Source organism: Myotis myotis, unplaced genomic scaffold, assembly GCF_014108235.1.
Source record: "Myotis myotis isolate mMyoMyo1 unplaced genomic scaffold, mMyoMyo1.p scaffold_m19_p_41, whole genome shotgun sequence".
Taxonomy (NCBI): Eukaryota; Metazoa; Chordata; class Mammalia; order Chiroptera; family Vespertilionidae; genus Myotis; species Myotis myotis.
In genome coordinates, this window is record NW_023416348.1 from 180,816 (window position 1) to 195,297 (window position 14,482).

General features: G+C 55.3%; 1 protein-coding gene across 1 annotated transcript in view; it reads left to right on the forward strand.

The window, feature by feature from the left end:
• CDC42BPB (CDC42 binding protein kinase beta) overlaps window positions 1-14,482 on the forward strand; it is an 87,318-nt gene that overhangs the window by 29,260 nt on the left and 43,576 nt on the right. Inside the window, exons 2-3 of the mRNA XM_036306447.1 lie at window positions 6,893-6,984; window positions 10,662-10,745. Coding sequence (XP_036162340.1) covers window positions 6,893-6,984; window positions 10,662-10,745 — 176 coding nt within the window. The remainder of the gene's footprint in view (window positions 1-6,892; window positions 6,985-10,661; window positions 10,746-14,482) is intronic.

The following is a 14,482-nucleotide window of genomic DNA, read 5'->3' on the forward strand; positions in this document are numbered from 1 at the left end:
GCAGTGCTGTGGGCAGCAGCAGGTCTCCGCACTGCTGTTTGTGCCAGGGCCAGAGCGGTAGCTGGCGTTTACCGAGGAGGCCTTCCTGGGAGGGAGACCGCCATGTTCCTGTGGATAGAGGTCTGTCTCCTCTGCATGGCACTTGGCCTTGGGAGCCTGTGTCTTCCTTTCTTGTTTGATCGGGAGCATCTGTAAGACTATCTCCGACTTATGGCCACAGAGTGGCTGAGCCCGATGGCACGCGCTGGCCAGGGGCAAAGGGGCACCCCGGCTGCCTTCGGGGGCTGCTGCCCTGAGACACAGCCCTCTTTCCTCAGACGTCCCTCCCGGGCCTCCAAGCGGCTCAGATAGAAAACCAAAGGGGCCCGGCCAGTGTGCTCAGTGGTTGAGTGTTGACCTATGAACCAGGAGGTCCCGGTTCGCTTCCTGGTCAGGTCACATGCTGGGTTGTGGGCTCGATCCCCAGTGTGGGGCATGTGGGAGGCAGCCGATCAATGATTCTCTCTCATCATGGATGCTTCTATCTCTCCCTCCCTCTCTGAATAAAAATGTATTAAAAATAAAACAAAATCAAAGGGAGGCATCAGGTTCTCATTGCCCGTGATTTTCTGTCTGTTTCAGCCAGAGACCTTCTCCTGCCTGGTCTGCTGGCAGAGCTCTGTGTACGGGAGCCCTGGTCTGGCTTTGCCCGCGGCTGGGGCTCCTTTGCCAGGGCTGCCTCTGGAGCAGTCCTTAGTCTGCCCTTGACTCCTGTGCCCTTGGAACTTGGACAGATGCAGGTTGCAGGCTGGTCATTGTGTCGTGCTCCTTCTGCGTACGTTCCCCTTCCTTCCGTTTCCTCATGATTAAGCTCAGGTTGTGTAACTTGGGCAGGTGACGCACACCTTCTCCGTCACGTGACTGATGACCTTCACTCGGGTGGCCAGGTTTAGGCTGTGTCTGCCAGGCTGCACGGCGGAGCCGCTCGTCCCCTCAGGATGGGGCGGGTTTGGCCGGGATGTACTTTTTAACTGTCCCTTTCCGCACCAGCTTTTGCCTTCATTAGCTCACTGCCCTCACCTAGACTCCGGGGTCCTTACCGGCCGTCGCTGTGACTGTCCGTCCTCACGTGGGTTCGCCATCTTCCTTTGAGTGCTCTCTTCTTTCGCACAGGCTTGCCCTGTGCTCCCTGACCCAGCTCTGACTGCGCGGAGCCCGGGTTTCTTTGCTGCAGCAGGTATTTCAAAACCACGATCTGACACTAGATACGTTTGTTGTTGGGGTGTTGCTGCGCCGGGCTGCTCTGTGGGCAGAGCTGCGCTCTGTGGACACGGCATGTACGTCTGGTGTTCTGGCTCCCATACACTGACCCGTGAGTTCACGCCGGGGCCTCCAGGTCTCACCCAGCACTCTAGGGTGGCCTCTCCCTCCTCCATAATCCCGCTCTGACCCAGGAGCCTGGCTTCCAGGTCCTCAGACCTGTTTGCTTCCTGGTTCAGCCTCCTGTGTGCCCATCTCCACTTTCACCCCGTGCCCAGCACGGACGTCCTCACCCCAGCATCACCCCTCTTGGGCTCCACCTAAAGGGGTGTTGAGGGGAGACTGGGGACCGGAGGAAGGAGAGGGACTTGGGGCTTTCTGCCCGCCCCCTCTTCCTTTGAGTGACAGCGAAGCGTTTTCTAGTGGTGGCTGATCCCAGTGTGGCGGCTCCCACGCTGGTGGGCCCGGCCTCAGCTGGTCCAGCCCAAGAAGCCCCACCGTGAGCTTAGAAACCCCAGTACCAGCAGCAGCCCAGAGCCCTTTGCGGGGGTCAGAGGTCCAGCCCTCCCTGTGGTACTTCCTGACTGGCTTCCTGCGCCTGCTCTCCGCGAGAAGTTAGGGGTCGGCGTCGCTTCTTAGGCCCCTGCTTCATAGTTCTGTACGTTAAAGTCTCTGTTCAAATGACTGGTGTGGCTTCTGTCTCTTGACCCTGCCCTGTCCAGACGGCAGGGTCAGCGTGGCTGTGTGGACACGGCTCACACCCTGTTGAAATGTCACTTCCTCGGCACCTCCGACGTCCTGTCCACGGGAGCTCGTGGCCTCCGTGCTGAGTGGTCTGCCCGGGTTGGGCTTTCTGTCCCGGGTCCAGTAGCCCGTGGTGCGCACACAGGGCAGTGCTGCTGCTGCGGACCGATGGAGGCATTTCATGTTCTTGGGGAAGAGTGACCTTCCCCGGGGCTTCTCCTCCTGGCCCTCTTGGCGCCCCTGCCCACAGCTGCTTTTCCGCTGCCGAGCCTGCCGTTTCCCTGTCACGCGTGCATCTCAGGCGTGTGCCCGTAGTCCTCCCTGCTATCGACGGGCCCCGGCACATCGCGCCGTCACTCAGGGAATGGGCACAGACAGGAAAAACGCAGCAGCGCCACATGCTGGCAGCGAGCAGGAGCCCTGATGACATGCCGGCGGTTGAGGGTCCTCCATGTGGAAAGGTCAGAGGTGAAGAGGGCGGCATGTAGGCAGCAGCCGTGGCACAAGTGCTTGACTCCTGGGCCTCAGTTGTCACTGCTCATGGGTTCCTGCCGGGGGTCAGAGGGACCTTTGGCCCACTTTCTGGATGAGGAAGTTTTGTCACAGGATCCAGTGCCTTTTCTAGATGGTACGGCCACCATGGCGTCCTCAGGACCTGCCTCCTGCCTGAGCGGAAGCTGGCTTTCCCCTGGGCCCACAGCGGCGTGGCCTCTCCTGCCCGTGTGGCGGAATCAGCAGAATTGGGTAAAACACGTCAGACCACTTAAACACATGGACGTTAAAACTGGAAGTTAAAATAAACACTCCAGCCCTGGCTGGTTTGGCTCAGTGGATAGAGTGTCGGCCTGCAGACTGAAGGGGTCCCGGGTTTGATTCCGGTCAAGGGCACATGCCCAGGTTGTGGGCTTGGTCCCCAGTAGAGGGCGTGCAGGAGGCAGCCGATCAGTGATTCTCTCTCATCATTGATGTTTCTGTCTCCCTCTCCTTTCCTCTCTGAAATCAATAAAAATCTATTTAAAAACCTAAAATAAAATAAACACTCCACACTCCAACGTCCTCTAGCCAACAGGTGAATAATGGGTTAACTATTTAAAAAGCCATTCAGCAAAAAAATAAGGTTGAATATCAGGTCTTCAAAGAGTTGACAACTTTCTAAATAAGCCTTAATAATAAAATGACAAAGGAAAAAGGAATTAATTCATTTTTACTAAAAGTAATAAATTTTATACAATAAATATAGTATAATTAAGATGTAAAGCAGGGCCGAAACCGGTTTGGCTCAGTGGATAGAGCGTCGGCCTGCGGACTGAAAGGTCCCAGGTTCGATTCCGGTCAAGGGCATGTACCTTGGTTGCGGGCACATCCCCAGTGGGGAGTGTGCAGGAGGCGGCTGGTCGATGTTTCTCTCTCATCGATGTTTCTAACTCTCTATCTCTCTCCTTTCCTCTCTGTAAAAAGTCAATAAAATATATTTAAAAAAAAAAAAAAAGATGTAAAGCAGGAACAGAATGAAGGAGTGATGTTCGCAGCGCTTACGTTTGGGAGAGCCACAGTAAAGCACTTACACTCACTGTCTAAGCAGGTGCAGGCATGGCCGGTGAGCAGGCATGACTGGGCGCTGGCGCCAGGGAGGGCGATGGCCTTGGTGTGGGGACAGGACAGCTGACTCAGGAGGCAGTTTGGAGGGCAGGTCAGGAACCGTAAAAGGTGAGTGCCCTTTGGAGAGTCTTGGCGTTTCATTCTAAAAATTACTGAAGGTAGTAGAGCTCCGTGCCTGATCATGTTCATTGCATATTCTTCACCATAGCAAAATAATAATTTTGAGAATTAAATGTTCAGCCGATGTGTTTAATAGATACATGATTTTAAAATTGTTGGTGTGCCGCCCTAGCTGGTTTAGCTCAGTGGATAGAGCATCGGCTTGCGGACTGAGGGTCCTGGGTTAGATTCCAGTCAAGGGCACATGCCTGGGTTGCAGGCTCAATCCCCAGTAGGGGGCATGCAGGAGGCAACCAATGATTCTCTCTCATCATTGATGTTTCTCTCTCTTCCTTCCTCTCTGAAATCAATGAAAACATTAAAAAAAATTGTTGGTGTGCCAACTTATTGAAATACTAGAGGCCTGGTGCATGAAATTTGTGCACTTGAGGGGGAGGGGGTCCCCTCAGCGCAGCCTGCACCCTCTTGCAGTCCGGCAGCCCATGGGGGATGTCTGACTGATGGCCTAAGCCGTCAGTTGGACACCCTTAGTGCTGCTGCAGAGGTGGGAGAGGCTCTCACCACCGCCGCTGCACTTGCCAGCCATGAACCCGGCTTCCGGCTGAGCAGTGCCCTCCCCCCCTCCCCCCCATGGTAGTACACAGACCACCAGGGGGCAGCTCCTGGTGGTCAGTGCGCGTCATAATGACTGGTCGTTCCGCCATTCGGTCAGTTTGCATATTAGCCTTTTATTACATAGGATAGGATTATACATCCGTTAAAATGACAGTTGAGTAGAATAGAAATCTGAAAATATAAGAAGTAAAATAAAAGCAGGATACAAGTTGTGTCAACATTGAGTACGTCTGAGCAAGGATGGAGAGGGAGCGGGGCACGATGCAGAGGCTCAGGCTCAGTTACGGGGTCTTGGACTTCGCGTGTTGCCGCTTGGTTTGCACATTGAAAACGCTCGTGAGTCGCGAGCCCCGGGAGTCTGGGTTTGTGGGGTGTCGGCTGTAGTGTTGGGCCCCGGCCCGAGGAGCGTGCGGATGGCGACAACGCTCATTCCTGGGCAGTGCTCCCTCCTTCCAGACGCGCTCTCGGGGGAAACAACGCGTCTGATTAATTGGGGGTGTTTTTCTTCATGGTAAAATCGGAGGTTCAGCCAAAAGGTACCACGGGGGATGTGGTCTTCAGTGGCTGTTTAAACACATTTCCACGCACAGTGTTGGGTTATTTCTGGTCATATTTGAAAGAAATAAAAATGAATCACAGACCTTGAAGTTCGAGCACAGGGTTTTTCTACCCTGGCCTTAAACTAAGAACTCAGGGCCTGTGTTCCCTTTCCTGTCTCTGTGCCGATGGCACTTGCAGCCGGGGCAGCAGTTCACCGCCCATGGCACCGAGAGCTTCCTGGGCGCTGGCAGTGAGCCAGGGGATGGACCTTCCTGGTCCTAGGCAACTATTTAAGGAGAAGCAGTAGCGAGTTAAGTTGGTAATGAATAGGGAGCTCAGTTAGCAGCCGGGATGTCAGGGGGCAGGGCTGCTTTGGAGACAATGCAGATGTCAGGGTAAGAAAGCAACAGAAAGAGCCCTGCCCTCTGCCCTGTTTCCCCCAATGGGAGTGTCTGCAGGACGGCAGTCATGGGGGCCCTGAGGAAGCAGGACAAACGTGAAAGTTGGCATAAGACCTAAGGATGTAGGCCTGAAGGTGGAATCGGAGAGGGGATGCTAGACGGGGGGTGGGATGGGCGGGGTCTGGAGGCCAGGCCTGTGGCTTCCGGTCCGGCTCTGCCACCTGCTCTGTGTTCCTGGAAGGAAGTCACACAGACGCTGGAGCAGTTTCCTGGGTGACTGTCACAGGCGAGCGCCAGCTGGGGGTCCGGAGGACAGAGATGAAGACGCTGTAAGCTCGAGAGCAGCTCCCGAAGGCTCCGGGGAGGGCGCTTCCTGTCTCCCAGCTTCGGGGCAGCGTGTGGGCACGATTGTCCTCCACATTCTCAGCTCTTCTAGAGTCATTCACGGGAGACGGGTTAACGGGAGAAAATGTCCTGGGTTACTACGGAGGTCCACGTGTGGGTGCCAGCCTGAGACCCCAAGCTGCCTTGGGCAGAGGCTTAGGTGCCCTTCTGACTAAGGAGAGGAGGCCAGGGTCTGGGGCTTCCGGGGGAAGCAGGGAGTTCACGGGCAGAGGAGAAAGAGCAAACTGGTGCCCACATTCCAGCTGGGCCGCCAGGAGCAGGGGCACGGACAACAGACGCCGGGCCAGCTTCCCCTGGGCCCACGCACTCCTGTCAGTGCCCAGGGGTGCCCTTACTTTAAGCAGGGTTCTGCCTGGATTCCTGAGGCGGGTAACGGGGGAGGGCCAGGGACTCTCTGAGTCTTTTGCTTCTTAAAAACCAGCTTGAAGTCAGTTTCCCAAAAGGCATATTGCAGGATGGCCAGCCTGTGGTCCCCCGGCAGCCATCCCTGCTCCTGGGCCTGCACCGGCGCCGTTCCAGGCCACGCCTCCCTCTGCGGCCCCTTTCCCTCTCTTGGAGGGATGGCATTAGTGCTGGCTTCAGGGCTCTGCCCATGCCTCTGCGTCCTCATCTCAGCCTGAGTGCATCTGCACGGCCCACTTCCAAACAAGCAGCCGGGGGACACGATTTGGGGGTCGCTGTTAGCTAGTGCGTGCGCCAAGAAGCCTGGCTCCCTTTCCTCCTCCCCACAGTAAGGGTAATAATAGAATTAATCTCAGAGAGGCTGTGCAGATACAGGAGCGCAGCGTGGAGTGGGGTTCCTATGGGAGGAGCCATGCGAGTGTCAAGCCCCGTCCCCTCCGTTTTCTGGGGGCACCTCCGTTGCTCCCTTGAGTCCATCTTGTGCTCCCCCAGCTGCCCTGCAGGTGAGCTCAGAGCTCACTCACCTAGAGCACAGCAGTCGCAGCTGCTGCAGAACAGGCAGCACCACGCCAGCTGCCTGGGTGCCGTTGGCAGCTGGGTCTTACCTCCCATGACGTGCCAGCCCTCTGCTGTGAGGGTCTTTGTCATAACAGGTGTAGCTGTGTAGGTGCTGATGACAAACATCCACGTTAATTTAGCATAAAAGTACTTATTTGAAAAGTGAACATTGTTCTATAAAAAGTATAACTTACTAGAATAACCCAATGCGTTGGTTTTAGACAGCATGCGTTTAGCAGACAGTGCTAATCCCGCTTTCCTCTCTGCAGCCAAGCCCTTTACGCAGCTGGTGAAGGACATGCAGCTCCGGCGAGAGGACTTCGAGATCATCAAAGTCATCGGGCGGGGCGCGTTCGGCGAGGTGAGCTCCGCTTCGTTCTGTTGGCTTCGCACAGGTGGCCAGGCCACGGGCAGCGCTCTGGGGGTCCTCCTGTTGATTTTGGGGTGAGGTAATTATTGGTAATCTTGGAGAGTGCTGGGACAGAAAGGTGGAATTAAGAGAAAAACAAAAACGAAAGCTTGTGACTGGTGAATTACCCTGGGCATCGTTCTGGCCAAAATAGTTTCTTACAGACCAATAAGGTTTTAAAAAACCCACTTGTTAATTTTCTTTGAAATGCATAGAGAGTAAAATATGGTCGTTCTCATTACTTGTGGCTTCTGACACCAGTCCGTGCCGGCCACGAGTCCCCTGCCTGGCACCAGGAGAGGGCAGCTTGTCCAGCGCGGGCCGCCTCCCTGCCCTGGGCGGGTGGTGGCCTCTGCAGGTGGCGCGCCCCTCCCAGGCTTGCACGGCCCCGCTGTCAGAGATCAGCTGGCTTACAGTGGGCCACCTTCAGAGCCTCTCACTGGAGCGCATCGTCCTGTGCTCGGGTTTCAGCTGCCGCGTCCTGAGGCCTGTGTGGGGGAGCCCTCCGGGCGGGCGAGAGCAGAAGTGCGGTGGCGTTGGCCGTGCAGGCGTTCTGGGCTGTGCCCTCGGAAAGGAAGCGAACAGCACTTTCACCAGCGAGGTCTCGCCTGTGGAATCTCTCGTGACTTCTGAGTTAGAGCAGGGCCTGGCATCTGCCTTAGGGAACGTCTCACTGCTGCCCATTCTTCTGCCACAGACACGGGGGCCACCCGTGGAGCTCACAGGCCCTGCAGAAAGCCTGCCTGGCTGGCAGCCGTGTGCTGACCGTCTTGTCTTCCTTGGAAACTGCCCTGGCCTCTGACCAGCCCCCAGCCCTCTGACAGGCCGCATTCCTGTCCCTCATAACGCCCCCCCCCCCCCCGGCCTTCCAGCCCCTCTTCTCCATCCCTCACCCCTGAGAGTCAGTCTCCCCCAGGCGTGGGGGCAGGGGAAGCAGCACCACGGGGGGCTGCTTGGGGGCAGCCTTGTCCTCTGGGATGGCCGCTCCTCCCAGGCCCGCCCCAGGCTGACCCGATCTCCATCCAGGGTCACCTCAGAACCCAGGGATCCAGGGTCCTCAGCCAAATTCAACTCACTGTGGCTAGGAGGGGGCAGGGAGGGTCCTCTGGTTTTGATGCTGAAGTACAAGAACACATAAATGCCCAGATCTAAGTGACACTGGGAGTGTGGCAGCGTGTGCACCCCGGTTGGAAGACAGCATCTCTCTCCCCTAGGAGGTTCCCTCCTGTTGCTTTTCAGAACCCCCTCCTGTGAGCCCCACGGGCCCCCAGGCAGCAGCTGTCCTGGTTGCCACCAACGGGGAACTTAGTTTAAAGGAACCATAGGAAAGACTGAGTTCTGCACAGAAATAGCGAATCTCTGAGCTGTAGGTAGTTGTGTAAGGCATGGTTTTTGTTGTTTAGTGAGAAGAGAGAGAAAGCCTGTTGAAATCAAGCCTGACTCAGCTCAGTCTATACTTACACCAGCTGTCGTCCTTGTCCCAGGAGCCGTGCCAGGCTCGGGCAGCGCAGTGAGCAAGGCCCGGGCCCTGCACAGCTCTGCAGCCACCTGTCCCCGTCGGAGGGGCCCGGAGGGGCGGGGAGAGATAGCGCCAGAGAGCGGTCCCTCCAGGAGGGAAAGGGAAGGACGAGCGAACGCTGCCGTGCCGCTTGTTTGTAGTGACTTTTATTGGTTTTTGAAATTATTTCAGAGAGGAAGGGAGAGGGAGAGGGAGAGAGAAACATCAGTGATGACAGAGAATCATGGATCGGCTGCCTCCTGCACACCCCCTACTGGGGATCGAGCCCGCAACCTGGGCATGTGCCCTGACTTTGGACTTGAACCGTGACCTCTTGGTTCATGGGTTGATGCTCAGCCACTGAGCCACACCGGCTGAGCCCTAGTTCTTTGTAGTGCTCTTTTTTGCCAAAGAACTTGATACAAAATTGTTCTGAGTTGCAAAGAAGGTAACAACGATCAGTTGCCACTTTCCTTCAAATTAAGAGAAGCACGTCCTTGCCCAGGCCTTTGCGGAAGCCCGTGGGTTCTCTCCTTTCCTTTGCCCCCTCTCAGCTTTACCACCTTCTCTGGACGCACCCCCTCCACCCCCACTTCAATCCCCCAGTCAACCTCCCTGGCCCCAAGGCCTGGGCTCCACACCAGCCCTCCGCACCTACTCCTCCCACCACCTGGCACCCTGTCCTGTCTGGGGCCCTGTGCATGCTCCCCATGCTCCCTGCCAGCGCTGGGACCTCGGATTGTGTCGACAGTCTTACTGAGCCCCCATTGCTGTTCTGGAGCATCCTCGTAACCACGCACCTGGAATGGGCCCAGCTTCCGCTTTCTGTCTTTGATGGCGCCGGGTGGATCACAGAAACGGGGCCGCTCCTTATCGGTGTTGGGATCGGAAGGCTCTTCGCGTGTGCTTCTGATCGGATTATTCTTTCCTAAGGACGAGCCAGGGGCACGCCAGGGCGTTCATGTGGGCTTCCCACCACCAGGCCCCGGGGAGGTGACATTGGATGGTGCCCGTCATTTAACATAGGTTTCAGAAGCAGGCCCCTGGGGTGAGAGGGAGAGTTGGGGAGCCTGAACTGAGAGGGAGCGGGCAGGTGCTCGGGGCACGTTGGCTCTTGGGAGACCTTGGCGATGCATGGCATGTGCTGGTTAGAGAGCAAGGAAGCTGGTAATGAGGGACTCTGCTTGACACCTGCTGTGGGCTGCCTGCCACTCGCAGCAAAAAGGTCTGCTTGCTCTCACAGAAGTTAGTCACTGTCAATACGCAGCTTATGGCCTTGTGATGGAGACTTGGGCCAATGAACGATCCATTAATGTCAGGTAGGAAGTGCCATGTGATGGCGCAGACATCACATCTAGTGTTGGTGGCGGTGGAAGAGCTCACTGGAGATTGGGCAAGGATCAGGAAGTCCCAGAGGGCTTCCTGGAAGAGGTGGCTGTGAGTTGTACTTTGAAGAATATGGCTGCAGCCAGCATGCCGAGCCTGACATGTGTCTAACACTGTCCTGAGCACATTGCATGAGATCTGAGTGAGAGGTGGGCCCCTGAGCACCCGTGGGCGTGTAAGCATTAACTCGGGGATGGTGCATGTGGGCGCAGGGGCGAAGCTTGGGAGCCGGTGATGAATTTTTAGAGGTTTATTATGAAACTCTCCAGACGCACCCCAAGTAGAGGACTCTACGCACCCAGTACTCAGCACTGCAGGGTTTTTTTAAAAATATATATTTTATTGATTTTTTACAGAGAGGAAGGGAGAGGGATAGAGAGTTAGAAACATCGATGAGCGAGAAACATCAATCAGCTGCCTCCTGCACGCCCCCTACTGGGGATGTGCCCGCAGCCAAGGTACTTGCCCTTGACCGGAATCGAACCTGGGACCCTGAGTCTGCAGGCTGATGCTGTATCCACTGAGCCAAACCGGTTAGGGCAGCACTGCAGGGTTTTTTTGCCTGAGGGGGTGTGATCGATCATTCAAGTTGCTGTGTGGCTCAGATCGAGTTTTGATGGTTAAAAGAGCAAGTCCTCATTTACATAGAACACTTTCCTTTTTTTAACACCTCTGTCCAGACAATTGATATCTCACTGTGAGTTTATGAAAACGCATGTTTGTGACACTCCCGTTTGTATTCCAGGTTGCTGTTGTCAAAATGAAGAACACTGAACGAATTTATGCCATGAAAATCCTCAACAAGTGGGAAATGCTGAAGAGAGCAGAGGTGAGTGTGAGCGAGCCACAGTCCCTGACGGTCTGCGCCTTCCTCCTTGACAGGAGTGGGCTGCTCCTGGCATCAGATGTTGGCCACCTCCCTGCTCTGCCCTCCGCACCTGTGTTTGCGCCTCTCCCCCCGTCCCGCCCCAGAGTCCCCCCGTCCCTCCTGAGATCCCCCTCGTCCCGCCCCAGAGTCCCCCCGTCCCGCCTGAGATCCCCCCCGTCCCGCCCCAGAGTCCCCCCGTCCCGCCTGAGATCCCCCTCATCCCGCCCCAGAGTCCCCCTGTCCCACCTGAGATCCCCCTCATCCCGCCCCAGAGTCCCCCTGTCCCACCTGAGATCGCCCTCATCCCGCCCCAGAGTCCCCCCGTCCCACCTGAGATCTCCCTCATCCTGCCCCAGAGTCTCCTCGTCCCGCCTGAGATCCCCCTCATCCCGCCCCAGAGTCCCCCACGTTCCGTCCCAGAGTCCCCTTGAGTCTGGGCGGTGCTGGTTACTGTGAGGGCGAAGCACAGCTTTGCGGACTCTGTAGGCATCTATCTTGGTTCGGCTCCCTGTGCCAAAGGAGTGCTGGGATCTGGAGCCTTGTAAGTGCAGGCGTGTTTCTGTCCCATCAGCGGGGGAACGGAGGCTATCAGTAACCATAGGCGACTGCTGCTTCGCAGTCCCATCCTCCTTCCTCCCCTGTGTCCTCCCTGCGGCAGCTGCTCATGCCTGGCACCCTCTCCGCAGCCCCCGCTGAGGCAGGCGAGGCCACCCAGAGCCAGGCTTTTCTCCAGCGGCTCCGCTTCTGTCTCCACTGAACCCCCCCTCCCCCAGTCCTCCACTGCCTCAGAGCCAAGGGCGCCTGCCAGGTAACTCAGGGCTCTGCCTTCTCCCGCCTGCCCAGCACCTGTCCAGGCTCTGACTCCGCCCCCCAGCGGGCCCTGAGCGCCTGGTCCCTGCAGTCCTCTCTGCACAGCTTGTGCATGCCACACCTGCTGGGCAAGCCCTTTGTGGAGGGCCCTCCCTCTGCAATCGGCTGTTCCCTGCTTTTGGAAATTCCTCTTTTGGTTTCTAGCCTCTCATCCTATCCCTGCAAACCCTCCGTGTAACTTTTGGCGGCCCTTTCCTCTTTTGTTCTGGAATTCTCTGCCTATGGTAGCTGCTGCCTTGGGCAGATAACGGAGCAGGCCACTGACTTCCGTGGTTACTTCAGGTTGTCAGGGCGTGGTGGGTGGGTGGGCATTCTCAGCCCAGCATCCACGAGGGTTGCTCTCCCTCCTCCCCGCCCCCTCCCCTGTATGGCACTTGTTGCTCAATAAGTGCCCGTTGGTTGACTGTGTCATGACGATCTTGCAGTCACCTGGGCTCGAAGGGCTGGTGGCCCATGACTGCCGCAGCCCTCTCCTTCCTCGCTGCATTGCAGCCTCCCTCCGCCCGTCCTCGCTCTGCTGGTCTGCACCTGCGCCCTCCTGCCGCCTCGAGCATCCCTCCCTCACGTCACCACTGGCACCTGGGCAGTCGCAGGAACTCCTGTGGGGACGCAGTTCTTCATGGGGGAGGATGCGGCTGCTGTACATGGAAGTCTGGGGGAGGAATGGGTGTTTGGGGGAAAGAAATAGCAGGAGCACATTCCATTCAAGTGGTATTTCTACCTGAGTTGGCTTATGAAAGACAGCTGAGCCTGTTTAGTAGCGCTTGTCATGTTACCCTCCGGAGCGTGTGTGTGTTTACATTTTGAAAGTTATATAAGCCCCAAGGTTGTTTTCTCTGTTGTGCTAGTTAGTATATAGGCGTGTGAGGACGTGGTGTCACGGTGAGTATGTGCGCGTAGGGATTGCTTGTTTAATTTGAACCTGGTGACACAGCAAGGAGTCAGTGGAACAGTTGCAAAGCAGTGTACGTTATAACTTGTAGACCCTCTGGGTGTTAGTTTAGCTTTCTTGGTCATAAAAAATAAAAATAAAAATAAAAATAAAAAGCTGTTCAGAGAAAACAGAACTGCTGGATAATACGTCTATTCCCTGGATGGTCGCCGTGCTGGCCCCCAGGCTAAGCGTGAGCTTCACCGGGAATGGTGATGGTGGGTGCCGGTCATCCGCTTGGAACTGTCCTGGGCCCAGCCGCCTTCCCCAGGCCCCGGGGCTGGGCGGGACCGGCTAGGGCGGATTGTGGGCCAGGCGTCCTCGCGTCTGCTTCTAATCAGTAGAGTCAGGACACATCCACCTCAGGATTCCTTTTAGCAAGAAAAGCTTTTTAAAGAAGTTGAGAAGAGAAAACGTGTAGAGAAAGCACATTGTAAAGGTCCTATTGAGACTTGGAGAGAACAGGTGCTCTGTCTAGCGCCTGCACCCAGGCCTCCATCAGGCCTTGTGTTTTTGCAAGTTTCACAGATAAGGAGTGAAAATCTTATGTTAAATACTCAATGAAGAGGAACTTTCATTGTAATTATGCTGAAGACCTGGTTACTTTTTTTTTAAAGCTCCCCTTTGCTCCCTGTCAGTTATTCCCGCTCACTGCTGTGAGTGTTCCTGACTTTGCTTTCCCCCGTCGCCTGTCTCTGCCCCTCTCTGCCGCTGTCAGCTTGTTCTCTGTCTGTGGGTATGTTTCTGTTTTGCTTATTTATTCACTGAGCACAGTACCCTCTAGGCCAGTGATGGCGAACCTTGTGAGCTCGGCGTGTCAGCATTTTGAAAAACCCTAACTTAACTCTGGTGCCAGGTCACATATAGAATTTTTCTGATATTTGCAACCATAGTAAAACAAAGACTTATATTTTTGATATTTATTTGTGTATTTAAATGCCATTTAACAAAGAAAAATCAACCAAAAAAATGAGTTCGTGTGTCACCTCTGACACGTGTGTCACAGGTTTGCCATCACTGCTCTAGGTCCATCTGTGCTGTTGCAAATGGCAAGGTTCCGTTCTTCTCCAAGGCTGAGTAATAGTCCATTGCACGTGCCTGACATCTTTATCCACTCGTCTGTTGATGGGCACTTGGGTTGTTTCCATATTTTCACCATCCTCCTATATAATAAAAGGCTGATATGCAAATTGTCCCCTCGGGAGTTCGACCGCTTGCTCTGATGTGTGCTGACCACCAGGGGGCAGCATGGAACGAAGGAAGGCCCCAATTGACTCTGATTGTCGGCCAGCCCTAGGGACCCTTCCCATGCACACATTTTGTGCACCAGGCCTCTAGTTGTAAGTAATGCTGTGGTGAACATAGGTGTGCATATATTGTTTTGAATGAGTGTATTTGGTTCTTTTTGGATAAATACTGAGAAGTGGAATTGCTGAGTCATATGGCAGCTCTATTTTTCATTTTTTGAGGAATCTCTATACTGTTTTCCATAGTGGCTGCACCAATTTGCAATCCCAACAACAGTGAATGAGGGCTTCCTTTTCTCCACATCGTTGCCTGTGGCTATTTCTAAATACAGATGCAACCTGCGTGTTAAAGCTCTTAAAAAAACCCAAAACTAGCCCTAACTGGTTTGGCTCAGTGGATAGGCCTGCAGACTGAAGGGTCCCAGGTTCGATTCCAGTCAAGGGCATGTACCTTGGTTGCGGGTACATCCCCAGTAGGAGGTGTGCAGGAAGCAGCTGATCGATGTTTGTCTCTCATCGATGTTTCTAATTCTCTATCCCTCTCCCTTCCTCTCTGTAAAAAAATCAATAAAATATATTAAAAGCCCTAGCTGGTTTGGCTCACTGGATAGAGCGTCGGCCTGGGGACTAAAGGGTCCCAGGTTTGATTC